This window comes from Dipodomys ordii, unplaced genomic scaffold (assembly GCF_000151885.1).
Source record: "Dipodomys ordii isolate 6190 unplaced genomic scaffold, Dord_2.0 Scaffold69, whole genome shotgun sequence".
Taxonomy (NCBI): Eukaryota; Metazoa; Chordata; class Mammalia; order Rodentia; family Heteromyidae; genus Dipodomys; species Dipodomys ordii.
This window is the reverse complement of record NW_012267285.1, coordinates 3,861,453-3,888,023: the sequence shown is the minus strand read 5'-3', so window position 1 is coordinate 3,888,023 and position 26,571 is coordinate 3,861,453. Positions and strand designations below refer to the sequence as shown.

The 26,571-nt window shown below is 46.9% G+C and overlaps 1 protein-coding gene across 1 annotated transcript in view; it reads left to right on the top strand.

Moving 5' to 3' along the window:
- Mical3 (microtubule associated monooxygenase, calponin and LIM domain containing 3) overlaps nt 1-26,571 on the top strand; it is a 100,860-nt gene that overhangs the window by 14,408 nt on the left and 59,881 nt on the right. Inside the window, exons 9-18 of the mRNA XM_013023696.1 lie at nt 339-465; nt 1,735-1,831; nt 3,136-3,283; nt 5,851-6,047; nt 7,118-7,230; nt 7,319-7,381; nt 7,819-7,995; nt 20,414-20,600; nt 24,487-24,575; nt 25,964-26,051. Coding sequence (XP_012879150.1) covers nt 339-465; nt 1,735-1,831; nt 3,136-3,283; nt 5,851-6,047; nt 7,118-7,230; nt 7,319-7,381; nt 7,819-7,995; nt 20,414-20,600; nt 24,487-24,575; nt 25,964-26,051 — 1,286 coding nt within the window. The remainder of the gene's footprint in view (nt 1-338; nt 466-1,734; nt 1,832-3,135; nt 3,284-5,850; nt 6,048-7,117; nt 7,231-7,318; nt 7,382-7,818; nt 7,996-20,413; nt 20,601-24,486; nt 24,576-25,963; nt 26,052-26,571) is intronic.

The window sequence follows — 26,571 nt, the reverse complement described above, 5'->3', positions numbered from 1 at the left end:
CACACACACACACACACACACACACACACACACACACACACACACACACACACACACACACCAGCCTTTTAAATTAGAGCCAGGCATTTGCCACTGCTCACAGCAGCATTGTCTTTACTCTTCTCTCTTGACTCTTTCCTAGCCGGCTGCCCATGGAGGCACTGAGCGGTGGGTCTGAGAGGGGAGAGCTGGTACAGTGTTGGCGGGCACTCACTAGGGATACAGATTTGCTGTATATATCAGATAATTTGGTAGATTGTCCCAACAGTTGTTACAAAGGAGAGCAAGCTCTCTCTGGTGCTTGTCACTACTGAATGTACTACTGTGTATTATTACAGGGAAAGCATTTACAGGCTGCTCCCTCAGACCACCCCTGAGAATGTGAGCAAAAACTTCAGCCAATACAGCATCGACCCTGTCACGAGGTACCCCAATATCAACATCAACTTCCTCAGGCCAAGCCAGGTAAGAGCCTTCTGGTCAGTTGCTCGTGTCTTTGTTGTCTATTCTTGGGCCTCCATTGTATTGAAGCATGTTTGATTTAACTATGTTTGGTATTAATACAACACATACTTTGAGTAATCCATGTGGAGGTGACTGAATTTGTGGAAGGTATTATTTTCCATCAACACATTAAATAGCTGAGGCATAGAGTTATTGAAAAACTTGCAGAAGATCAGAAGTGACAGAAGCTGGCCATGGTAGTTCATACCTACAATGCCAGCACTCCAGACTGAAGAAGCAGGAAGATTGCAAGTTTGAGGCAAGCCTGGGCTACATAGTATCCTGAAAAGTAAATAAACAAACAAACATCATACACACAGACACACACGCACGCATGCACGCACACACACACAGTGGCAGTAACTGTGGCCCCAGGACTTTACCATGCCTCCTAAATCAAACTGTTTTTGTTCACTAGCTAAGAAGTGTGACTTCCACCATTGGTAACTTGTGACTTGTACCATTCATTTCACTTTTTCTGAACCTCCATTTTTCATATGAGACATCTCAGATAATCACTTTTTTAATTTGTAAGGGCAAGTGTATTGCCTAGTTCAAAGAACTTTAAAAGGTGAAGTACTCTGTACAAGTAGAAGTTCGTGCTAATTTTAGTCATTTTTTCCCCCTGTTCCTCAAAATCTCTAACTTCATTACTCTATTGAGAATGAATCTTGACAGTTCCAAAAAGTAGAACAAAGTTTTAGGAAGAAGCCTATTAGATTTATTAGCCTAGATTCTGAAGTAAGTTTTTATTCACCTTCTACCTGACGTTGACGCTTTTGAGGCCACGTGCTGTGCTCTGTGTCTGTGTGTCTCTGTGTCTGTGCATGCATGTGTGCATGCATGCATGTGTGTATACTTACACTGTGCTATAACAATCTGAGTAGACAGCCTTAGTTGTCCATGGAGACTGTTCAGAGGGACCTCGATAGCTAAGAGGCTTTAAGCACAGCTTAGAATCAGTAAGTCATTCCATATAACCTACTTCATTACATAAGGATCGTAAGGTCTTCATCATAATTTCTGTCTAGACCTTACCTTGGGGCTGGTGTAAAAGCTCAGTAGAATACATGTTGAGCATGTTTAGCATCCTGGGTTCAACCCCTAGTACCAATGAAAATTAAAAATAAGCTTTAACCAACCTGGGTTTTCAGCTTTCACTTTGGTCATTTCTCCTTTCAGCTGGGAATTTGTTACTTAGTTTGATTTTCCTTTTCAATTTTCTGCCAGGTACGCCATTTGTACGATACTGGAGAAACAAAAGATATTCATCTGGAAATGGAAAACCTAGTGAATTCCCGAACCACCCCGAAGTTGACTCGCAATGGTAAGTTCTGGTACTGTCCTTTGTAAAGGCAAGTGACCTGTCCAGATAAGTACACGCCTCTCAAGGCTGTGCACAGCACCAGCTAAGGCAGTGTCCACAGCCAGTGCCTCTGCCCTCCAGAGACTGTATCTGGGGACTGTTTTGGTTTGGCCATGACGGGTAGATTTGCTACGGCACTTAGAAGATACAAGCCACGGAAGTTACTAAGTTGCCTGCAACGTAGAAGGCAGGTCCACAACAAAAAATTACCGTGATCTGTGGCATTATGAGGAAGTAGAGGTAAATCAGACCCAGAGGCAAGAGAAAGAACATGCATGGACAAGTACACGTCTGCAGGAGACTTTCTACAACAGATGTCATGTTAGCCATGTCCTGTGATAGTACCATAGCACAACAGTAATGGTGTAGGCTATTTCCTAGCACCAGGAGTTCTATGTCTCAGACATTTCCACTGGAAAAGACTTCATAGCAATTTTATGATGAAGGATTATTATGTTCACAAGTTAGTGCAAAGCTAAATATTTTCAGCTGTCTTAGGGAAGAGACTAGACTTTCTTGGACCCAAAAGGGAGCTGAGATTCCTTTGAATAATCCACACCAGAGCTTTTCTGATGTGAGGTTGTTGGGGTCCAGTGAGCTGGAAAACATTGGAGTGTTGCATGTTTTTGCCTATTGGATGTTTCAGGATGTGATCATTCAAAATACAGGGTGTCAACCTGGGTCCAAGGATTGTTCTGGTCTTGGGTCCTTGGCCTGCCTTATCAGTGTCACTCCAGTTTCTTCACTTGGCAAATCGCTTGTTACTTTAGAAAGTGTAAGAGCAAGTCTTTGGTTACTTTCCATTTATGGTGCTAGAGATAGAGCGGAACCTTTTCTAATCTAATCTCCCCATGTTGCTGTGAAGGAAAAGGCTTCATCAGCCAGGTGCCAGCTGACTCTCCAGGGAGATCCTGGGCTACTGCCAGCGAGGGTGACAGCTCAGCAGGCACTGAGCTCCCTCCTGTTCACTGTGTCAGTCCTCAGGAGTGCTTCAGTGGCAGGTCAGTGTCACCCAGCTGTGAGATATCTGACTGTCCCCTGGAGCATTGACCTTGGAGGCTGACATAGTGGTACCTAAATTATTCCTATCATGATACAAGTTATTTAACTTTATGCCTTCCTATTTTCTATTGAATCTGCTACTGACCATTTTGTCCCTACGCTCAGTAAATTTTCCAACTGGATAGGTTAACTGAAAGAAATCCTATGTACTTCAGTATTGTGGGTGACTACACTTCCAATAATAATTGTTTTCATTGCTTTAGAGTCTGTAGCTCGCTCAAGCAAACTTCTGGGTTGGTGCCAAAGGCAGACAGATGGTTATGCAGGCGTAAATGTGACAGATCTCACCATGTCCTGGAAAAGTGGCCTGGCCCTATGTGCGATTATCCACAGATACCGCCCTGATCTAATGTAAGTTGTGACCAAACTTGGTGTTTTATTTTATATCTGCTGAAATCTCAGCGTTTCCTGCTACCAAGTATGTAAATTTTGTTCTTTTTCCTAGAATAAGATTTCTAGACAGCTGGGATTTCTATATAGTTACTTTTAAAACTCCATGTGTCAAGAGTTAAATAGCTCAACCTAGGAATAGTTAGATTTTTACAAAATCATAGTATTTAGAAGGTCAAAACTGCTTTTAACACCCACCTGGACCTGTTAGCTTCACACAGAGGAAAACTATTTATTGGCCCTGGATTGAACTCTTCATTTTGGCCAGCTGTCTCTGGAATGCTATGGGTCACAAGGGAAACCTGGCTAGAACACTTTGGCTAGCTCAAGACAAATATGTCATTACCAAAGAAACAGAGAACAATGAGTATTACTCAATTCAAGATGGCTTGTTGGCGTTTTCTTTGTTAAAGACTGCTCTTTTACAAACAGATGTTGTCAAGCTCATGAAGTGCATATCATTTTACCCACTGGACCAGTAATACCTCTTTTTGTCTATCCTTCACTCATCTGTCTACAGAACCAATGCACAGGGGCAACTCCAAGTCCACTGACATTACCAGCACACTTAGATTTCCCCCATGTTACCATGTTACCATGGAACTCAGAGAGATTCAGAGGCAGAAGTAGAGCATGTTGAATTATTTTGGTTGACTATCTTTTTTATTACTAGGTTCACTTAAGGATCCACTTGTTTGTTTGTTTTAATGGTTGATTAAGGAATTCTAAATCCCTATTTATTATGTGACAGTTATAAGCTAAGACCTAGTACATACATACAGCTTTGTAGAGTTTACATTAAAATGAGGAGTATGGAATGTTGGGTGAATACAGTTATAAGACTCAGCATATATACATAAAAATTGAACTGGAAACAATGAGATTGGTAGAAGTAAGGATAGGTAGGATGTGTGGGAGGAGGAAATGGTAGAAGGGCTGACTCTAATTAAGATGCATTGTACACACAAATGGACACATTAAATTATAACACCCCCCCCCTTGTACAACTATAGGAAAATAACTCTGTGTGTGTGTGTGTGTGTGTGTGTGTGTGTGTGTGTGTAAAGAGTATGAGTTAGGTGCCAGTGGCTCACACTTGTAATCCTAGCCACTCAGGAGGCTGATTTCTGAGGATGATGCTTCAGCCAGGTAGGAAAGTCCATGAAACTCTTATTTCCAGTTAAGCACCAAAAAGCCAGACGTGGAGCTCTGGCTCAAATAGTAGAGTGCCAGCCTTGAGCAAAAAAGCTCAGGGAGATCACCCAGGCCCTGAGTTCAAGCCTCAGGACCAGAACACACACAAAAATGTATGTGTAAGACCCTAGGTTTGATTCTAAACCCAACAAAACAAAAGTAAAGAACTCTAGCTGGACATGGTGATTGATGCACTTTTGTAATCCCAGCACTTAGAAGGCTGAGGCTGGAGGATTGTGAGTTCAAAGACAGCTTCCACTATATAGTGAGGCCCCCTCTAAAAACAAGACAACAAAAATGGAGTGGGCTAGGGGGTGTCACTTAGACGTCAAATGCTTGTCTAGCGTATACCAGGTCCTGGGTTCAATCTCAGTAGCACAAAAGTTAAGGGAGGGATGTTTCATGTGTACTCGGATAACGTGTGTATCCCCCGTGCTCTTGTCACTTGTACATAAGGTAAACACAACATTTTCATTCCCAGCAAAGAAAGAGATGGACCTGAAGAGCAGCTTGAGGTAAATTGTGACACAGGACAGAAATGTGCTTCAGGAGAGGAAGGAAGGGTGAAGGCAGGAGTAGTGAAGGGTGGGGGTGGATGCGGTGTGGAGGAGATGCCTTCCTTCCCATGAGATCACTGGGAAAGGCCTGCACAGAGCAGCGAGTGCCTTACACAATGAGCACCCACAGTTTACAGACAGACGTGATTATTGAAAAATGGAAAAGTGCCATGGGGTCAGTAAGGCTGCCAGGTAAATTTGAAATCACCCAAGGAGAAATGCTAGTTGCCATTACTCTGATTAGCAAGACGCTTAAAACCCAGGGAGAAGTATTTATTGATCTAAATACTAAGTAAAATTCAAGACAATTACTAGTAGAAAAACTTGTGGTGATGGTTTTGGATTTGCTCCTCAGGAGAACGCTGAACAGGATTCACCAGGGCTGATGTGTCAGAATATTCGAGGCCACGTGGAGCAGTTGATCCCAGTAGAATCCAGACTGGATTCGTGTCTCTTTTGAACATGAGTTCTGTATTTATGTCTACAAAATAGAGACATCAAGTATAGGAGAATACATATTAAAGATCACTCCTATCATAGGCTTACATTTTACTAAATAAAAAAGTATATTACTAGAAAAAGAACAGTAGCCTTTCCCATTTCTTCTGGTTTTCCTTTAGCAGGTAGATCCGGTCAGTTCTCCCTTAGATGCTATGTGTTTCTTTAGTAAGAGCAGGAAAAAGAGCTCTGAGGCTCCCAGCTCCTAGGAAGCAGAGACTGTGTGTACTGAGTTGAGGACAGTTAGCTCAGTTCTGTGTTCCTTGTCCTGTTTCTCAGAGATTTTGACTCTCTGGATGAGCAGAATGTGGAGAAGAATAACCAGCTGGCCTTTGACATTGCCGAGAAGGAGCTGGGCATCCCTCCCATCATGACAGGCAAGGACATGGCATCCGTGGGGGCCCCGGACAAGCTGTCCATGGTGATGTACCTGACGCAGTTCTACGAGATGTTCAAGGACTCGCTTTCCTGCGCTGGTAAGGGTCCTGGGGCATGGGGTTGTAGTCCTAGGTTCCCGCCAAGCTGTTGAAGTCTTTTTTCCTCTTTCCTTCCAAGTCTGTGCTACATCAAAGCAGCCAGGCAGGGTACCACCAGCTCAGCCTTAGTCTGTTTTAGACTATTGGTCACCAACACAAGTCTCTGGAAACCTTGCTTCATTGATTTTTTTTTTCTTTCTCTTCAAAATCTCCTACTTAAGCCTATAACTATGCAAAAGTCATTCGTATCCAACCTTATTTGTTTATTTATTGGGGGTACTGGAGTTTTGAATCCAAGGCCTTGTTGCTAGGCAGACACTATACCACGCGAGCCATGCCCACCTTCTTTTCACTTCTGTTGTTTTTCGGCAGGTCTTATGCCACCCCATGACCCCGCCTCTCCCCCAGGCTGACCATGGACTATGATCCTCTTACCTATTTCTCTCATATAGCTGGGATTACAGTCATGGCCACCAAGCCCTGCCTTAAACCGTTTCTCTTGTTTCTACCTCCTTTTCCCAGATTCCATCTCCGACCCAATCCTGAGACAGTGGTCTCTGTTCATGCCTAAGTTCGGAGACACGGTGTGACCCTAATTCCGTCTGCTCATGAACTTTGGTCATTCCACACCAGGCAACATGTGTAATGATGTCCTTTTCATTGGTGCCCTGTCTCCTCAGACTCATTCTCTTGACTCCTCAGCCTGCTGCCTCTGTTAGCTCCCAGCAGGGTGACAGGTGTTCCTGTCACCACTGCTTGTACCTCGAATCACACACCTTTCTTCTTCCCTTCTCTCCCTGTCTCTGTTCTGAAACTTCCCTCACCAAGGCAAGGCTGTGGCACTCTTCTATGACTGTCAGAGGCAGATTCTAGCTTTTGAAAAGCAGAAGTTCAGGGTTTGATAACTGAACTGTATTGGTTGTATGTATAGATGGAAGAGAAGAGTTAGCATCTAGACCCAAGCGTGCATTTGTTTTGTGGCCTTTCCTATGGAGATACCTTTCCTTGAACCTCCTGCAAAGGAAAATGGTCTGTTAGAGTCTTAGAACATTGCTGCTTTCTGTTTACAGATCACTTGGATCTGAATGCTGAGGAGAAAGCAGTTCTAATAGCCAGCACCAAATCCCCTATCTCCTTCCTGAGCAAACTCGGACAGACCATCTCTCGGAAGCGCTCGCCCAAGGTACATACGTGCTGGAGACCTGTTACTGCGGAGTGAATGGCAAGTATGCTGATCAGAATGATGCAGTTTCTCTCCTCTCTCAATACAGGATAAAAAGGAAAAGGACTTAGAAGGGACTGGCAAGAGGAGAAAGACAAGTCAGTCAGAGGAGGTGAGATTTATCTGGGGTTTGCTATAGAATAATTATACTGAATTGGCTTTTCTAGCTTAAATTCTTAGTTCCCAAGTTGCTATTGATAGATCTTTGTATATTCATCCTTTATGAGAATCTCTGTGGGCAGGTGCCTTTCTTGGTGGACTTTTGCCCTTGTTTAATGTTCTAGAGAGCCTCTGGGCCTTCTTGGCTCTTCGGAATCAGACATTTGGCTTCCCTGGGTCTTGAGGGCCAGCCTGGGTCTTCAGTGCCTCTGTAGTGAATGCCCCATGACCCTGGGTCTAGCTTACCATCCAGAGATTAGAACCTTGGAAGAGTAATATTAAGCTCAACGGAAAGCCCTTACTCAAATCCTGATCATACTCCTTTGAGGGAAAAGCATGTGGAAGGCCCCTGTAACAGAACCTGGTTCTTGGATGCTTGCCATTTGGCAGGAGGAAGCTCCCCGAAGCTGCAGAGGAGAAAGACCAACACTAGTGAGCACTCTGACGGACAGGAGGATGGACATTGCTGTTGGCAACCAGAACAAAGTGAAGTATATGGCAACCCAACTCCTGGCCAAATTCGAGGAGAATGCACCGTCTGCACAGTCCAGTAGCGTCAGGAGACAGGTAAGCTACTCACCCGGATGGCCAGATCAGACAAAAAGAAAAGCCTGCAGTGGGATGAGCTGGCCCATGACACGGACCCTGGGTCTTAGGGATTCACAACTGGGCCTGTGTTCCTCTTGTCTGACTTCAGCAAAAAGCATTTTCTAAGCCCATATTACACATTAAGGCTGTTTTCATCTCAGATCAAGTGGAGGGATCTGAGACAAAAGGCCAACAGAGAGATCTAAAAAGTGTGTGTGTGCGTGTGTATGTATGTATATACATACATACCTAAATTATGATAGAAGTATAAATTATAAAATAAGCCTAGTTATGGTGGTAAACACTTGTAATTCCAACACTTGGGAGACTGAGACTGGATAGATCTCAAGTTCAAGAACAGCCTAAGGTACATAGAAAACCTATCTCAAAAAAAAAAAAAAAAATGGGTGCCAGTGGTTCACACCTGGAATCCTAGCTACCCAGGAGGCTGAGATCTGAGGATTTGCAGTTTGAAGCCAGCCCAGGCAGGAACATTAATGAGACTCTTACCTTAACCACCAAAAAGCTGGAAGTGGAGCTGTGCTCAAGTGGTGCCAGGCTTGAGTGAAAAACACTGACAGTGCCCAGGCACTGAGTTCAGGCCCCAGGACCAGCAGAAAAATAAATGAATAAGTGAATAGATGCAAGCATATTAAGGAAAATCTGGACATTAAGACAATTACAATTCTGCCAATATCTTGCTACGTTACTTTTTTTTTTTTTTTTTTTTTAGTGCGCTTCTGTTATAATTCTTAACATGTGCTTTTGTATTTCTGGTTTTCATTTAACTTCAACCATAGTCCCATGTTGTTCCAAACTCCCTACAGGCATCTTCTACAATGTGTGGGTACCATACTCCTGTTCATCTCTCTCTACTGTTGGATGCTTTAGTCGTTTCTCACCTTTCATTACAAGATAGGGAAGTCCATCTTATGATAAAGTTATTTTGTTATGTTGCATAGTATTCTCCTATGGCACTCCTAAAATGAGAACATTTTTGAATACTCAATTGTATTCCTGAAGTCAGGTGAGAGAGTTTAGACAGTATTTGATGTGAACTGTCCATCATAAGTCTTGTTTCTCCCTTGCTTATGTAAAAGTCACCGAGGCTTCTTACAAGAAGAGGAGCTTGGGTTTGAGATTCACACAGATGAAAGCGCCTTACAGAACTTCAGAGGGCTGGAGGCCCCTTCTCTGTACCTTCTACATACTGATAGACCATCATTCGCTTAGACCAGACAGACACCGCTAGCTTTGCTTTGAGTCAGACTTCAGTTAGTGTCTCATATCTGATCTTTGGTTATTAGCGTTTGAAGGTTGTAGATCACCGGAAAGGTGACTGTTCACTAAGGAAGCATTAGAGGTATCCTGGAGACTCCCGGCTTCCCCAGAGTTGCTTTCCTAATGCTGGGAGAGAAGTTTGGTGTTCTAAATCATAATTAGTAGTTTGGACCCACAGAGCACTGCGTTAGACCACTGCAACTTCAATTTGCTTTTTTGTATTTGGGGGGAGGCTATTTTTTTTCCTTATAGTGTGACTTTTTAGAATTAATTATACCCTATCGCTACCACACTCACAGATATGTGTGTGTGCCTTTTTGTGTCTTCTCTTGCCTTAATGTATTTTATTTTGTTTTGTCTCCATGTCCTCTGTCCCACGCATTCATGGCCTGTGTGTCACAGCCGGCACAGGAGCGTGGGGTCAGCCAGCCGAGCTGCTGCCTGTCTGAGCAGGGTCGCCCTGCTCCTACCCCCCAGTGGAAACAGGTAAAGGAACTGACTGGGGACCAGGACAGGAGGCTGCCGCCACCCAGCCTTCTCTCCCACCTCCTGCTGCTGCCCCAGCCCATGTCCAGGCCTGCACTTGAGAATCTTAATTAGCAAGGGCAGGAAAGCTCTGTGTCCAGTGCTTGTCTTGGGAAACCACGTAACAGACGATGTTGATTTGATTCACGCCTTGGGATTTAAGAGGGCAGTTAGTTTGGTGATGAAGCTGACTGAAGTGGTGTGCTGTTTAAGTACTCTAGCCTTTGGGGCTTTGCTAGTGTGACATCTGTCCCTGGTTGGCTTTTTGGTTGCATGTTTCCTTGTGATGAGGAAGGAAGGGTTCTGCATTGGCAAGGCCTAGGAAAGCAGAGCCTTCCCATGAAACGGATAAAAAATGATTTTATTTCAAACCTTGGAGATAAATGTTCATGGGTTGTTTTTTTTCCGTTGGAGGTTTGTCCAGATTTAATTCTTTTGTGGGGGGGCTGAGGATATAGTTTAGTGGTAGAGTGCTTAAGGCTTTAGGTTCCATCCTCAGCACAGCAAAGAAAGCAGAATATTTGGGCATGGTGGCACATGCCTGTAATCCTAGCACGCTGGAGGATGAGGCAAGAGGATCTGGACCAGCTTGGGTTACATAGTAAGATTCTATCTCGACAGCTACAACAAACACAAAACCACTGGATCTCCTGGATCCAGTGTGGGAAAAGTACTGGCACCTGGTAATGGAAAACCTGTCAGAGAGTGAATGGGCCTTTACTGTGTTTTCCCCAGGGTCACTGTTGAGCAAGTTTCTGCTGCCGTGGATGGAGCCTTTCTTGTAGTTGGTGTCATTTAGAGTGGATAGGGTGCCGAAAGGTCACATGAGCTGATCCTGGGTTCCAATAGCGTCTTCCATGCCTGGCCTGCACAAAGCCTCTTGTGCTGCAGAGTAGCTGGCCTGTTGCTGGGAGGTGTTTGGGAACGACAAGCGAGGACTTACTTAAACTGCATTCAGTCCTCTTGAACCTCTTAAATAATACGTCACATGGAAAGCGGGGCCTGTGAGGTTCAGGTGGAATCATAAAGTCATGTCTTGAAGTCAAACTTCCTATTTCCCTGTACCTGGGAACATGGTGTGGAAATTGTTCATAAGGATTGAGGTCAAAAGTTGGGGCTTGGCTCAAGTAGCAGACTGCTTATCCAGCAAGCATGAGACCCCGAGTTCAAACCCCAGTATCACTGGCTAGCTCCTGTAATCCCAAGAAATAGAGATAGAGATCTTAAAGATTGTGTTCTAGCCAGCCCAGGCAAAAGTTAAGTCAGATCCCTCTCTCAGCACACAGAGAATGGGAACTGAGCAGCAAGGTCAGGAGTGATCTCTGCATGGGTGGGCAGATGGCTGCACTTGGCTTGTGCCTGGCAGCTTTGGCGGGCTTGCTGGAAATGTGGGCAGCACGTGTGGTTCAGGGAGGCTGCTGACCCAGGGCCTGTGCCCCAGCAGAGACTGATGCCCAGCCTGAAGAAGCATCAGGCACTCAAGTGTATGAGGCTGCATGTGGCCTGAGTGGTGCGTGAGGTTCCATGGGGAGATGTTGTTTGTCCCAGCCTATTTTGGTTGTTGTCTGGGGCATTTCTGGTTACAATCAATGAGGTAGAACACTTGGGACACTATATGGGCAGCAGTACAGAAATATTATAGTCAAACAGGGATTGAAGCGAGAAAGAGCTGACTGAGACCACAGCAATAAAAACTCTGTCAAATACTCAAGTGCTTGGGGTTGCTTAGAGCGGGAACTATTGCTTCTGTGTGTGGGGAGAGGTAGCACTGGGAAGTGCTCACCCCACTAGCTTTTGTCTCCATAGAATGTGTAACGTTTACATCCAGACTTTTCTTGGTGTTAACTCCCAGCCCTCTAAGCTCATCTGGTCCCAAGGGCACTGGAGACTGAGGACAGAGAGATTGGTGTCTGGGCCACTGTCTTCCTGGCCCGGCAGCTTGCGTCTCCTCTCCCCTCCAGAAAGGAGACTTGAGGAACCACACCTTGCTACGACTGTGTGATTCTCTCAAAGTGGTTCCCACCAAGGCAGAGGGTGTGGCAGACCTCACAGCAATGCCTGAGTTGGCACAGGGGCCCGCCCGTTCCAACTTAGGTCATCCTGTGGAAGGAAAGAATGAATAACTACCCTGCTTCCCAGTGGCCTCTCTTCAGTGCCTTCCTGTGTAAACAGTATGACTCTTCCTTCCCTACGCTTTGCCTTTTGATCTCAGTAGTACATCACCAAGACAAACTGCATGTAAACAGCATGTCATGTGAAGTGGGAACAAACAGGCAGGGGGTCTTTTTCCCTGGCTTCATGACTTCCACAACGTCTACCTGAACGCTGCCCCGCACAGCCATCTAGGCACAGGAAAAGAACTCCTATGTAATGTATGTTGGTTTGTCAAATACCAGAGGCTTTCTGATGACAGACTCACTAGAAAGGGGAGAAAGGGGGTCAGCAGAACAGGAAAAGCCACGGACATACACATGTACGATATTGAGATAACAAAACGCACTTCATTCTTGAGTCATTTGACATACTCATTAGAGTGGGTTGGCCGGCCCTTTCTTACAACTAAGCCCATTTCTGGGTCTCCAGCTTCCTTGATAAAGCCATACCCCTGGCATTTACAGAGCACTATCCCACAAGTCCTCACCAACTGCTTAGTGACCTATGCCTTCTGTGCCTAGCAAAAGCTACCACTGCAGCCTGGAGGCCAAGAGACCATGATAAGCTACTCTGACCTCCCAGTGATGTGCTGCGGGTGGAGGGACGAGGACCAGGCCTCTTGAGATGCTTTGCAGACACCACGCAGCCCTTCCATAACCAGCCCTCATGACCACCATTTCAATGACATTCTCTCTGTTTGTGTCTGTTGATATAAAAGCGACGGGAAAAGGATTGTTCTCGGACCTGCCCCAAAAAAGTGATCACCCTCTCTCCTCCCTCTACTCCGCCTCCCTCTTGGGCACACGGTGGCCAACAGGTGATCCTCTGCATGCTCTGTGTCTGTCTGTCTGTCTGTCTGTCTGCCTGCCTGCCTGAGTAGACACTGCTTTGGTGTCCCCTCCTTTCAAAGACAGCTGTTAAAGAGAAAGACGGTTTAAGGAAAACATTCATAGCAGAAGCAACTTGTATGGCTGCAGATAACCGCTTCCTGACAGCACTGCAGGATAGTTTTCTATATATCAGACTCGGGCGTTTTCATCCATCGTAGCCATACAGCCGTGCAGCCACAAACTAAAGTGAAAGCTGCAGTCTCCACAGATTGGAGGCACAGACACTATGCAAGCCACATTCGTAAAGAACCACATTCTACACAGCCTTTTTTTCCCCCTCTGCTTTGTATAGAACAGTATGGCTAAGGGGCATGTTTGGAAACTTTGGGCTGGGTATGTTCTAGTCCTGCTTCTTCAGCCCCTTCTGCATCGCAGGCAAATAACCAGGAGCTGCCTCTGGAGCAGATGTGGCTTCTGAAGCACTTGAGCTGATATTTGTGCCAAGCACACTTAACTAAAATATGGTTGTAGAACGCCTGTACTGACCTTCAGGGTGAAGCCTCATAAAATGAACTGCTCACTTTGGGGCAGGGTAGGTGGAAAGATGCTTTCTCAAATCAGTTGGCCTAATTAAAGGGTAGCCACTAGTAATCTATCTGGTCTTAAAGGCCCACCTCCCATCCCTGGTTCTAGAAACTGAGCATGCGAAGATGTAGTTACTGTGTAGTACTTTCTCCTGGAGTGGGAGCTAAGCCTTGAGTATTTGCTGCAATGCGGATGGGAATCTTTAAGTTTCTCTCACGTGTTATCTCTGACAGTATCATAGTGACTATGCCAGGCAGGTGGTGTTACCGTTACCTCCGGTTTGTAGACAGAAGTGTAGGGGAGAGTGGCTACAGGTAAAAGGACCAGAAGTGAATCTGAGCCTTTGATTCTGGAGCCCATGCTCAGCCCATGCCACCTGTGACAGCTCGTGAGCAGCGAACTGTGTAGGAAGCTGGGGATCATTTCTTCCCCATGTCCCGATGGTCTTCCTGTCCTGATGGCTATGTTCAGTGTTTCCTCAGCTCGGCAAAGCAGCTGGTACCTGTCTCACATAGATATTCCTCTCTGTCACCCGAGAGTACCTCCAGTCTTTGTCTGTTTCTCTCCGTAATAAATGATGGCTTGGTTCTGTGCTGCTGTGTAGGGCCATTCCCTTCCTGAAGTTTCCTCTGCGCTGCTGCATGGTTCTTTATTCCAGCCAGTTTCCAACTCCCCACCTTCTTTCTGATGGCGTGTTGTGGAGAGCTTCACCCTGCCAACCTGCCTTACCTTCTGACCCTTCCATTGAATGCCACAGTGTGAAAGACATTTTCATTCCACCCTTTTTTTACTAACCGTAGTTCATCTACGTGGCTGAGCTCACTAGTGGCCGGGTGGGCAGAGTGGCTGTGTCCCCCTGGTTGTGGGATTGATTAGATGGGATTATGGTTCGCTAGGTGGCGAGCAGTGATGGTGGAGGGGGTGGGGTGGGGGAGGAGTTGAAACAGACTGAGTTTCTGGCACTGAATCCCACACTGTCACTTAGTAGGTTTATATGGAGCATATGGATGGAGCTTAAGTTTCAACTTTGTCGTCAACAGACTTACAGGGATCTTGATGCTGACAGCCGTGGCAAGCAGAGTCCCCACCATGAGAGGGTAAAAGAGCATGAACCTGTGGCATGGGCACGCTCTGCGGTGGGGCCCGGGGAAGGGGGCCCGGGGAGTTGTCCCCTCCCCCCGCTTTTGCACATTTGTCACCTGGCCAAGGGCCAGAATTGCTAGCAGTGTCCACTCACGCAAACAGCTTTCACTGACAGCACTCATCTGCCTAGCATTGGACTGGATGCTAATCTGAAGAGAGCGTGTTGTCATACAGGCCCTTAATGATTCCCCACTTTTTGTCCCCCTTTCCTATTCCAAAACTGTATTACTTCTAACCTAAAAATATGTGTGACTGTCGGGGAGAGCTCCTCAGGGAAGGGGCTAGGACAATAAGCAGGTGACATTTGACAGTTACGAAATTTGAAGTAGTGAGGAGTTTTGGAGCATGGAGAGGTTTGGGGAAAGAAGATGGTAAGATGGGGGCCATATAATGAAAATCTAAAACTGGTCTTTTCTGAAAAACGAAGGGAAAGAATCACTGATTGCAGCAGGACATCATGTAGTTGTTCAGTGGCAGACATGCCTAAATCCTGCTTGTTTTAGGAAACTTTTCTGTTGTAGCTGGAGTGGAGGGTCCCTGGTTGGCAGTGACATGTGAGCCCTCCCTATTGTTTTTACCCTAAAGCAGTACATCAGGTTATTTGGGGGTGTACTGGGAACATGATGCCCTGTGATCGTAGTGTCAGCAGGCTGCCTTGTGCTGCCAGGGTGTGTGCTAGTTAGGGAGAGGAAGCGGGACCCAGGCAGAGTGGCTGCACCTTTCACCTCCCGGTGGCTCTGCTTTGCTCCCTCAAGCTTCTTCCTCTCTTCTTCATTGTGTTTGTCTCAAAAAGAAAGACAGACCTGGGTACCAGTGCCTCACACCTGTCGTCCTAGCTGCTTAGGAAGCTGAGATCTGAGATCACAGTTCAAAGCAGGCCTGGACAGGAAAATCCAGGAAACTCTTATTTCCAGTTAAATATAAAAAGCCAGAGGTGGAGCCCTGGCTCAAGTGAGAGAGCATCACCTTGAGGGGGGGAAAGTTATGGAGAGCAGCTAGTCCCTGAATTTAAGCCATAGGACTGGCACAAGAAAAGGAAAAGAAACGAAAGGAAAGGCAGGGGCCAGACATGGTGTCACACACCTCGATTCCCAGCTATTTGGGAGTTGAGATAGGAGGTTCAAGGTTCTAGGCCATTCCAGGCCAAAAAAATAAAAAAATGGTGAGGCTCTATCTCAGAAAATGAGTCAGGAGGGGTGGCGCATGTCTGTAGTACTAGCTGTGTGATGATAGATCGAGGTCCCAGGCTGTTCCTGGCAAAAGTGTGAGAGTTTACCTAAAAAAAAAATAAAGCCAGAAGGGGCGCATGTGGCCCAAGTGGTAGAATGCCTGCCTAGCAAGCACAAGTCCCTGAGTTCAAATATCAGCACCACCAAGACAGACATTCTTGTGGAGCAAGACAGTGGCCCACATCTCAAGAAGTACATAGCTAATGAGGTGCTGTAAAACAGCATCCAAAACAGAAGGGAGGGGAGTGTGTGGAGTAGTAGGAGATATACAATTTGAGGTCGAAGGCTGCACTGCCAAGAGGACAGGGTTTCTTTCTTTTTCTCTGGGAGCTGTTTTCTGGATTCCTCAGTACAAGACTTCAGACGGGATTCTGCTAGTGAGCAACACTGCTTATGTTCTTTCCAGAACCTCCCTCCACATGTATCCCTACTGTGAGCACTGCTCTGCCTTTTTTTGGGGGGCGGTACTCTTCACAGAGACAGCTCCTGGTCAACCCAGGCTACAGAGCTTCTGAGTACCGGGAGCGGTGGCCTGGGGGACACCTGGCAACTGCCACTCCAGTTGTTACCTCCATGACAGACAGTACTTCTGTCTCTCCCACTCTGGAAGTACTTCACCCTGAACCTTGGTAAATAGTTACTGCTTTCCAAAGCTTCACTGTCTGGGAGTGGAGTTACTAACCACATGGCCCCGTTGCTGAGGATTTCGGTCAGATTTTACTGCAGCCAACAGCGGGCAAGAGAACTTCAAGTCTTCTGATTATTACTCGGGTTCAGCTGGCTCCTTGGCAAGCAGAGGCACAGAGGAAGAGAGGCCTGTACCTGCCCTTTATGCAGGAGGAGCATGCGCAGCCCTGTTCGCTGTGCCTCGTGCCTGCTTATGAAGTGAGGGGGTAGTACCAGAATCTCTTTTCGCCCAGGAGAAATCTTGACTCACCTGAATATGTGTACATACACAGTGCACGCATCTGTACACAAAATACCACCCACCTGCCGGGCGCTGGTGGCTCACGCCTGTAATCCTAGCTACTCAGGAGGCTGAGATCTGAGGATCACGGTTCAAAGCCAGCCTGGGCAAGAAAGTCCGAGAAACTCTTATCTCCAATAAACCACTCGAAAACCAGAAGTGGCGCTGTGGCTCAAGTGGTAGAGCGCTAGCCTTGAGCTGAAGAGCTGAGGGACAGCGCCCAGGCCCAGAGTTCAAGCCCCATAACCGACCCCCCCCCCAAAAAAAAATACCACCCACTTGGCCACCTTACCCACAGAGAAAGTGAAGGTGGGTGGAGGACCACCAAGCCAGAGAAGATGAAAGTCCACAGCTGTTCATAGCTGGGACTGTTCACAGCACGTGCCCTAGAGCATCGAGGAGGGGCAGGTGAAAAACAAACAGGAGCCACTCGAGCTTTCTGGGGCCAAAAAGTACTTCCTTAGCACACAGGTTCTCAGATAAGGGTCCAGACCCGGAAGCTCTACTGCCAAATTTCATGACGTTTGGGTTGTGAGTTTTAATGTTTCCTTTTATCTCCATCTTGTATTTTATAGCCAGAGTCTGAACCTTCTCGTCGATTTTTTGTTGACCAGTGGGAACTTTCCCTTAGTCTCCGCTCCTCCCACCGCCCCGCCTCTCCCTCCTCCGACTCCCTCCGACAGGTAGCATGGTCTGGTTCCCCCACTTCCCTCTGCAGCCTCTGCTTCATCCACTCACGTGCATCACCTGCGTGGGCAAGGATGAGGGCCTATCCTTGGCCTAAGCACCAGGAAGCTAGTTGTGTGTGTGTGTGGGGGGGGGGGGGAACAGGGGAAAAGATGGGGACTGAAGTAGACACCTAATTAAGGCGGCTGCTGGCTTCCATTGAACATTTAACACCTCCAGGTCTGTCCCAGTAAGCCCACTGTGGTTGTGTTTTAACTGTGTCCAGTAAGGGTAGGCATTTTTTTAACTTGTATCTTTATAACCGTATGTGTTACAGAATATGAACCATATGGTAACCACCTCTTTGGTGGAGTAGTGAATATGCAGCATTCTAGGCACTTCTTGAACCCTGTGGTTACTCAGCGGTGCCAGTCCAGCTTTCGGGACGTTTATAATAAGATTTGGAAAGAGGGGCTGTTGCCCTTTGTGCTTCGCTTCCTGTCCCTGAGCAGGACAGGACCATGCAGTGTGTATGTGTGGCGGCTTATGCATGTGGGGGGGGTGCAGTGGTATAAGTGAGCAGTTGCTCCACTTCAACTTCCAAGAATGGGCAGAAGAAAAGCATCTGCTTGTCATGCCTGAAGCAAACAGAATTTGAGTCTTTACCTCTCTTGGTGGGGGGCGGGGGGCAATGTGGCCACAGTTGCAGAGAATGGAGCGTGACGAATGGCCAGCCTGTGGGCAGCCCCAGGCTGTAGCTGCTTGGTTGGGAGAGCAGGGTCTTGTCACACAGGCAGCCCAGGGCTGTGCAGCTTCCTGGCCTGACGGTTACCATCTGCTCAACACTCACTTTTCTGCTGCAGAAAGAAAGGCAGTTTTCTGCTCTCTCAGTGTCAGCTCTCAAACAGTCTATTCAGCTACACTAGTATGCACCTGTTCTGGATCTGAGTGGTTTCTGCAGGGACCCTGTCTAAAAAGGGCTTGGGTCTAAGAACCACTTGTCTCCTCAACCACCAAGGGTATGATCCATGAGGTCAGTGGGTGAATGACACCAGTCCTTGGCAATCTCCTTAATTTTTTTTAGTTAGAAACTAAAATTGATTACTATTTCCATCTAAACCCTGGCCAAGCAAATCAAGAATTGATTTCTTAGTTGTGCCTCTGATGTTCTCAGGTCATAGAATAAGTCATCCCAGAATGGTTTTGTTTGTCCTCCAGCCTGGACATGCTCAGGCCGGGGGTCCTCTTCCATGTGAGATTTGCACGCTTGTCCAGTGAAGCTACTTCCCCAGGAGACGGTGACCATCTCCAGGATGACTGTGCACAGGGCACAGTCACTTGGTGACTGTGCACTTGGTGAGGAGACCCCTTGCTCCTTGCAGTTCTTAAAAGGAACTGCACACACTTGTGTCACAGCCATCTTTACCTGGACAAAGAGACCCTGCAGGACTGCCAGCAAGACTTGGACCAAATTTCTGGGTACAGGATCCGGGGCTAAGTGCCAGGGTGCCAGGCCTCTTGGCAGGATGGCTTACCAGACAGATGTAGGAGTTTTCTCCTGCCAGAACGTGGTTGAATTCATTGGAGGGATTTCTCTTCTTTTCTGTAGCCTTTTCAATCTATAAAAACAATTCCTTCTGGGCCAGAAAAGCATTCTGACTTCCTAGGACCAGTTGAGCAACTTGTCTGTGGGCTGTAGCATGTGACTCCAGTGCCCCACCCAGTCTAGAAGGCTTCCAGCCCCAGTGCCCTGGCAGGTCACACAGGCCCTGAACCTCCCCTAAACATCCACAGGGAAATGGTGGAGGTCTGGTCCAACAGAGGTGTGTGACAGGCACTGTGGTCAGGTGATAAGGACAAGGATCTCTGTAATAAATGCCGTAACTCTTAACACCGGTGACCACCAGGAGACCCAGCCTCTGAAAGAATGAACTTGGTCTCTTTCTAAATGAGGAAATACAGCATTCTAGGCCTCTGCCATCCCGTGGCACAGGGTCAGTCTAGGTGTCTACCACCAGCATGGAATTGTTCCCTTGAACTCTGTGTTTGAGTTCCCAGGACATAGGCCCTTCTTACTGTTTCCCATGTTAGCATCCATACTGTTTCCTACTTTCCCATCCCCAGAGCTGCATATTCCAAAAGAGCCAAAGGACCAAGTTCTTCGCCATGGAAGATCATCTTCCACAGTGCTGCTCCTGTCTGTGCTGGCCCTTTGTGGACACTGACACAGTAGTTTGCTCACCACCAGTTTCCCTGCTTGTGTGCACTGTGTTGGCATGGTTTGCTGCTGCACTGTGTATTCATTTTATACATTTCAAAGATTTTTTTTCCTTCTGTCTTCTTCATTTCCCTTCATTCTGGTCATTCTGTAATCTCCAACCAATAGAAGTATATAAAGATGTACACGGGCGGAGTGAGCTCATTGGCTGAGCAGATAGCCAATCAGCTTCAAAGGAAAGAGCAACCCAAAACCCTTCTAGACAAGAAGGAACTGGTAAGAGATATCTCAAAGGCACTGTCAGTAGCCATGATGCTGGTCTGGGGAACAACCCTGGTTTGCTCTGTGGGGCTTAATATTGTATTTTTACTTGTATTGCCATGTACTAATTGTTTTAGATTTCCTGAAGTTTTAGGACTGCAGTCAATGTTTAGAATGATGTATGAATATGTATTTATTTATGCTGTCCTCCAGTTTGGTCAGAACAACTTAGTTTCATTGTTAAGACATTCTGTACACTTGGATCCTTCAGAGGAAACAAATGCTGGTTGCTGATTGTCACTGATGAGGATCCTTCCTTGTATGAGGATCTTGGGAGGGGGTTGTGGGTGTAGCACTGTAGGAGGATGCTGTTCTTCAGGAGAACCAAAAGCAAAACACATGTAGCCACTTAATACTTGTGGTCTGTCTGTACATACAACCATTGGCCAGGGTTGGCTTCACCTGCAGAGGGGATTGTACAGCCCAGAAAGGAGCCAAGAGACCTGGTCCTGACCTGTTCCTCCCCACTCCTCCACAGGGATCCATAAAGAAAGAGTTTCCACAGAACCTGGGCGGCAGCGACACGTGCTATTTCTGCCAGAAGCGGGTATATGTGATGGAGAGGCTCAGTGCTGAGGGCAAGTTCTTCCACCGAAGCTGCTTCAAGTGCGAGTTCTGCGCCACCACCCTGCGCCTCTCAGCCTACGCCTATGACACTGAAGATGGTGAGCTCCGTGCCTCTGCTGTGCTTAGAAATGAAGAGCAAGGGCTCTTTTGTCCGTTTAGACTGAGAACTTCAGGCCCTTCCTGCATTTTTCTAGGTGTATGGTTTTTTCATGTTCTCTCTCTTTTTTTTTAAATCCATTTGAACCCTTTCCATCCATCTCCCTCTATTCTTTCTCTCGGAGACTCTTATACTTTTCCAAAGTCATCAGATTATCATAGCATTTTTTGGTGGCAGTAGAAATGAGAATGGCAGTCATTTGCCTGTGTCATCTCCCTGACTTGCTTTTAAACCCCATGGTGCAATCTTGAGATAAAAGGGATACCATAGGGTACATCCTGTTGTCTTTACGGAAGGTGAGTGGCAAGTCCATTGAAGTCTTATTTCTTGCCTAAGACTGATGACAGCAGATTTAAACTAGTTCCCAGACTTCTGCTTCGTGAAGCTGCTTGAATACTGACTGGTGTTGTCACCTCCTTTTGGCAGCAGCCTCTTAACACCTTGAGTTGGAGGAGCAGACAACTTACTGTTGGGGGCCTGCTTTACTGCTTTTGTCGTTTCATTTCAAGCGAATGTCTGAAAAGGCCTTGGCATGGTACAAAGCAGAGAAGTGCAAGCAGATAGCAGTTGGATGGAGGCAGTCTGGCCATCTGGCCACCCAGAGGCCCTCAGATAGATGGAGGCAGGCTGGCCACCTAGCCACCCAGAGACCCTCAGATAGATGGAGGCAGGCTGGTCATCTGGCCATCCAGAGACCCCGAACAGTTAATGGAAGCAGGTGCTCAAAGGTACCCATGAGTTCCCCTCCACTCCTGCAGGACACTGAAGGGACTTAGCATCCCCCAAGAGGCAAAGAGCCCTCTATGACTAGAAGATGCAAATAAATCCCTTCAAGGCAGTGTTGTAAGGTGATTTGCTGGCCATGAAGAGAATGGCCAATTAGGACAGTCACTCTTATCGTCCTGCCCTCCTGATACTGAATAAACTCTGTTATAAGCTCTGTTGGTAGGAACAAGAAAATAACTCAAAATGGAGAAAGAATTCCCATGGTCCTTTTCCTGCAGGGGAGGGATATTTAGGTATCAAATGTCCTATTCTACTTTTCCCATAGTGTTATCGACTGGATTAAACCTTTGACTCCCAGAGTAGGGTAGACAGATATATACCCCAATGCGTAGGCTATTTTAGTTTGCCTTAAAACTTAGCATCTGCTTGGAAAGAACCCTCAAGTTCAGCCATTGATCCATGAATAGTTTTGTCCACAGGTATGTGCTTATGGTTGCTACCTTCTCTCAATGATGTGGATAAAGCATACATCAATGTGTATCTAGTTGCTTACATACTATATCAGCATTCTCTTGCTGTAATACCTCACTTTATCATCAGCTTGTAAAGCAAAGTTTATTTTTAGCTTGCAGCTGTGGAGGTTTACCTCCATAAGTGATGAGCCTCCTGCTCTTCAGCCCGTGAGGGTGCAGCACATTGCGGCAGGAGAGCACAGCAAAACAGCGTTGCTTACCTCAGTACCAGCAAGCCAAAAAGAGGGGAGACTGGACTCCCACAGTCCCATCAAAGGCACTCGACACCCACTTAATGGTTCCACCAGCTTCCAGAAGTGCCACCCGAGGGACCATGCTTTTTTTTCATTTTTCTTTTTTAAGTACATAGGTCTTTTGGGGATATTCAGGATCCAAACCGTAGCACATTCTGGTTAGAATGACAAGTCCAGAGTACATGAAGCAAAACCGACAGTTTTAGAGTGTGTGGTGAAGGTCAAGTCAAAAAGTGTGTATTATAACTTGAAGAAGTTCAAATCGGGAAGCCAGTGACGCTGAAAAGCAGCTCAGAATGACTTGCCTGAGCTAAGGCGAGACTTAGGAAGAGGATTGAGAACTGGCTAGTGGAAGGAGAAGAGGATGACATGTTCCTGATGGCTAGAATGTTCCAGAATGGGGCAGTCTCCTGTGAGTTATTCTTGATGTAGGATAGCAGAGAGGACAGTGGGCCTGTATCTGCTTCCAAATCTAATGTTTATCAACTTAAGCAAGCGCCCTCATCTGTTAGGACACAGAACAAGAGAAAAGCCAGTTTATTGCATGATGGAGAAATCTATGCCGGAGAAGACTTAGGTAAGAAAAGGAAAAGCAGCTGGGTGCTGGTGGCTCAAGTCTGTAATCCGATCTGCTCAGGAGGTTGAGATCTGAGGATCACAGTTTAAAGCCAGCCTGAGCAGTGCCAGTTTGAGTGAAAAAGCTAATTGAGAGCAAAAGGCCTGATGAGTTTAGCCCCAATACTGACAGGAAGAGAAGAAGGGAGGGAGGGAGGAAGGAAGGAAGAGAACTTAGAGCTTGAGAACTTAGAGCCAGTAGCTGTTTGGAAAGTCTTATTTGGAGAAGACTGAACAACACAGAACAAATATTCTTTGAAATCCTTGAAATTCTGTAAGAGATTTTATTCAGCATTGGCTGGTGTCAATGTTTGGATCTGAAATATCCCCCAAAGGCTGGTAATTTCTTGGAAGGTGCTTGGATCATGAGGGCTATTACCTTACCAATGGATTCGTCCATGGATGGATTCGTATTTGATGGTATTGAGTGATGGTGGAACTTTGGAGGGAAGGGCCCAGCTGGAGGAAGTAGATCAGACGGGGGCGTGTCCTGGAACGGTTCATCTTCCCCTTCTTCCAGTGGTCCCTCCTTCCTTGTAGTCCTAGGGGGAGCAGCTCTTCTTTATCTGCTTTATCTTCTTTATCTTGGTGTCCATGACAAGGACTGTGATTCCTTCCTAACTGTCCTGTGGGGAGCAGCTCTGCTTCATCACCCGTCCCCTGTGATGGTCTTTGACAAGGACTTTGGATTGAAAAGTGAGCCCAAGTAAACTTGCATATTTTAAGTCATTTTTCTCAGGTTTTTGTAACAGCAGTGGAAAGCTGACTAACCAGGCAGGAAAAAGCAGGTAAAAGAGGAAGTCAGCTGCTTTGAAGAAAAATGATCTGATCACCAGGGACAGGGAAAAAGAATACCAGCTCCTCTTTATTTTCTTTACATTTACTCATTTATCAAAGAAGCACTGTTGACAAATGAGAGGATGACATGGAATAATTCCCATTTCAGCAATTTCTATAATAGGATCTACTGTTTAAGAGCTTTGCTCTTTAGGTGAGAGTAAAGGCAAAGTCCAGGAAAGTGACTGAGTTAATTCCGACACCAGGGATGCTGGAAAGGCCAGCATCAGTGGCTTTCAGACCTTCTTAACCACACCCTCTGAGGAAACCCATGTTTCCAGCCACATACAGATGTGGCTGGAAGTTCTAGGTATTCCATATCACACCCTGCTTTTTCTATTTTATTCTGTTCTGCTGGATTCATAATCCACTGTAGAGTGAATTTATTTTTTCCTGGCACACTAAGGAATTCTAACCTCTGTGGGAGCAGTGCTAGCTAGTGGACAGAGTCAGTGCCCAGTGCTGCCCGGCTCCTGCAACCCTCACGCCTCCACCAGGCACTAGTATTCATTCTTGCCTTCCCCAGAAATGCAGCTCCCCGCTTCCATGTAACCACGTCTTTGTCCTCACACACTGCCACTTTGTTTGCTGGTCCTGCCCTGCAAGCCTCACTTCTTTGCTCTGGACACTGATTGGGTGGTAGCTCAATGGTCTTCATACACCCGAAGGGAAGGATCTCCCGATTTAGGGCAAGGGAGGAAGAACTGGAAGCAGAGTTTAGAGGGAGGGCTGGTCTCCCGGACAGCCAGCCAGTCAGGGAGGTCTTGTCAGTAATGACAGTGTCCTGTGGCTGGAGGGGATGCAGAAGAGTGCTGAAGCCAGTGAATTGGGATCACAACTGCAGGGCCTTGCTTACCTTTCCCCTGCTTCTTTTTGTCTGCAGGCAAGTTCTACTGTAAACCACACTACTGTTACCGACTCTCTGGCTACGCACAAAGGAAGAGGCCAGCGGTGGCTCCTCCGTCTGGAAAGGTAATGGCGATTCTTCCTACAAGTGGCAGGGAAGCCGTAGGTACCCCGTCAGGATGGAACCCACCACCGCTTACTGGTGGCAGTTGGAATAGGAGATGTCCTCAGTGGGATTAGAGTGGTTGAAGTATGGGGAGGGAGCTAGCTTTTCAAGCAGGGTTTTGGGTTAGGAGCTTTGACTTAGGGTCCCAGCTTGCTGGGCAAGTAATCTCACCACTTGACCCATGACCTCAGTCTGTAAGCACAGTCTTGATTCTACTGATCCTGCTTCCTGCTCACTCTGTAAAAGATACATCCTTTCTAATTGGAGGGTGCCCTCTTGCTCCTTTTCACGTGGTTAGAGCTCTGGTGCAGAAAGTATCGGCCTGAGGGGATCCCTCCCTTTTCTTCAGCCCTGCCCTCAGGTGTTGAGCAGATGGCGCCAGCGCCAACCCTGCCCTCCACTGAGGAGGAACTGTGTCTGTATCTGCCAGCCATTTAGTCCCTGGTTGCGAATTACTTGTCTGAGCCCATTATTTCTTTCTTATTTTTCTTTATCCGTGAGAATGGCCCCTCCACCTCTCTGTCAAGGTGACTTGAGTACTCTTAACTGCATGGACACCGTCTGTCAGCATGCAGACTACTTACTGCTTCTTGAGAGGCTTGGTTGACTGTGGAGGGGTAGTGGGAAAAGATACACTCTGCACATGAAGTCCTCATGGCTTCCACCCATGGATGGAAGATCATCAGGGAAATAAATACTTCCATACGGACTCTTTCCTTCTCGCTCTTCCCTAAACAATGTGGTAGAACAACTGTTGTCACACCATTATTTGTAAATCATATAGAGGTATTTGTAAATCATATAGAGATGATTTAAAGTTTATGGGAGGAGGCTTTTTTTGCATGTATGTGTGTGCTGGTCCTAGGGCTTGAACTCAGAGACTGGGTCTGTCCCTGAGCTTTTTGCTCAAGGCTAGTACTCTACCACTTGAGTCACAGCTCCACTTCTGGCTTTTTGGTGGATTACTGGAGATAAGAGTCTCGTGAATTTTCCTGCCTAGGCTGGCTTCGAACTACGATCTTCAGATCTCTTCCTGAGTCTAGGATTATTGGCATGAGCCACCAGTGCCTGGCAGAGGATGCTGTTTTAAGAGACTTGAGCCATAGGTTTTCATATCCATGGGAGTCTTGGCACCACTTCCCAGAATACCAAAGAATGACGACTTCAAGAGATCTAGACTTTGACTCACAGTGACTTGTGTGAACTATGCCCCCATTTCTTTAAGGAAAGACTGACTGTGTGAGGAATACCACTCTCCACTGACAGGCTAACCAGATGAGTGGTGATTGCCTCTGAGGTTGAAGGGCTTCAATCAGTGTCACTTTCTTTTTCTCATGGACTCTTCTAGGAAGCCAAAGGACCCCTGCAGGATGGCCCAACTGCAGACACAAATGGACGGGCCAGCACCGTCGCCAGCTCAGCTGAGAGAACTCCAGGTAGCTTCACTTCCTTGTTTGGATGGGTGGCACGTCACTCTCTTGGCCTTTGTGACAAGGCCAAGGGTATGAGCCAGCACCTCCAGAGCAACATTTCTTCAATTGGGTATCAAGTGGCCCAGAACCCTTTGGACTCCTTTTTTATGTGTCAGCTGCTTGCATTCGGAGTCCCCTTTCTCTATGGCCTGTCGGAGGTGCTGGTGCAGATCCAAGGGGAGTTTCACTGGCAAGCTGTGAGCCAGTGACACTGCCATCTGGTAAGCAGTGTCACCCAAGTTGGGGGATGCGTATTCAGTCTCAAAGTATGGTACAGCACCTTCCTCCCCCACCTCCTCAACACTGCCGGGGGTTGGGCCAGACCCTGCAGGGAGATAGGAACCCTGAAGAGGCTGCTGTGTTGCCAGTCCAGCAAGTACCCAGAGTAACGGGCCTCCCTGTGGTCCCTGCACAGGACCCCTTTGACAGCGCGCAGAGCTATGTAAGTCTGAATTCATCTTCATCTCAGCTTGGAATTCTTGCA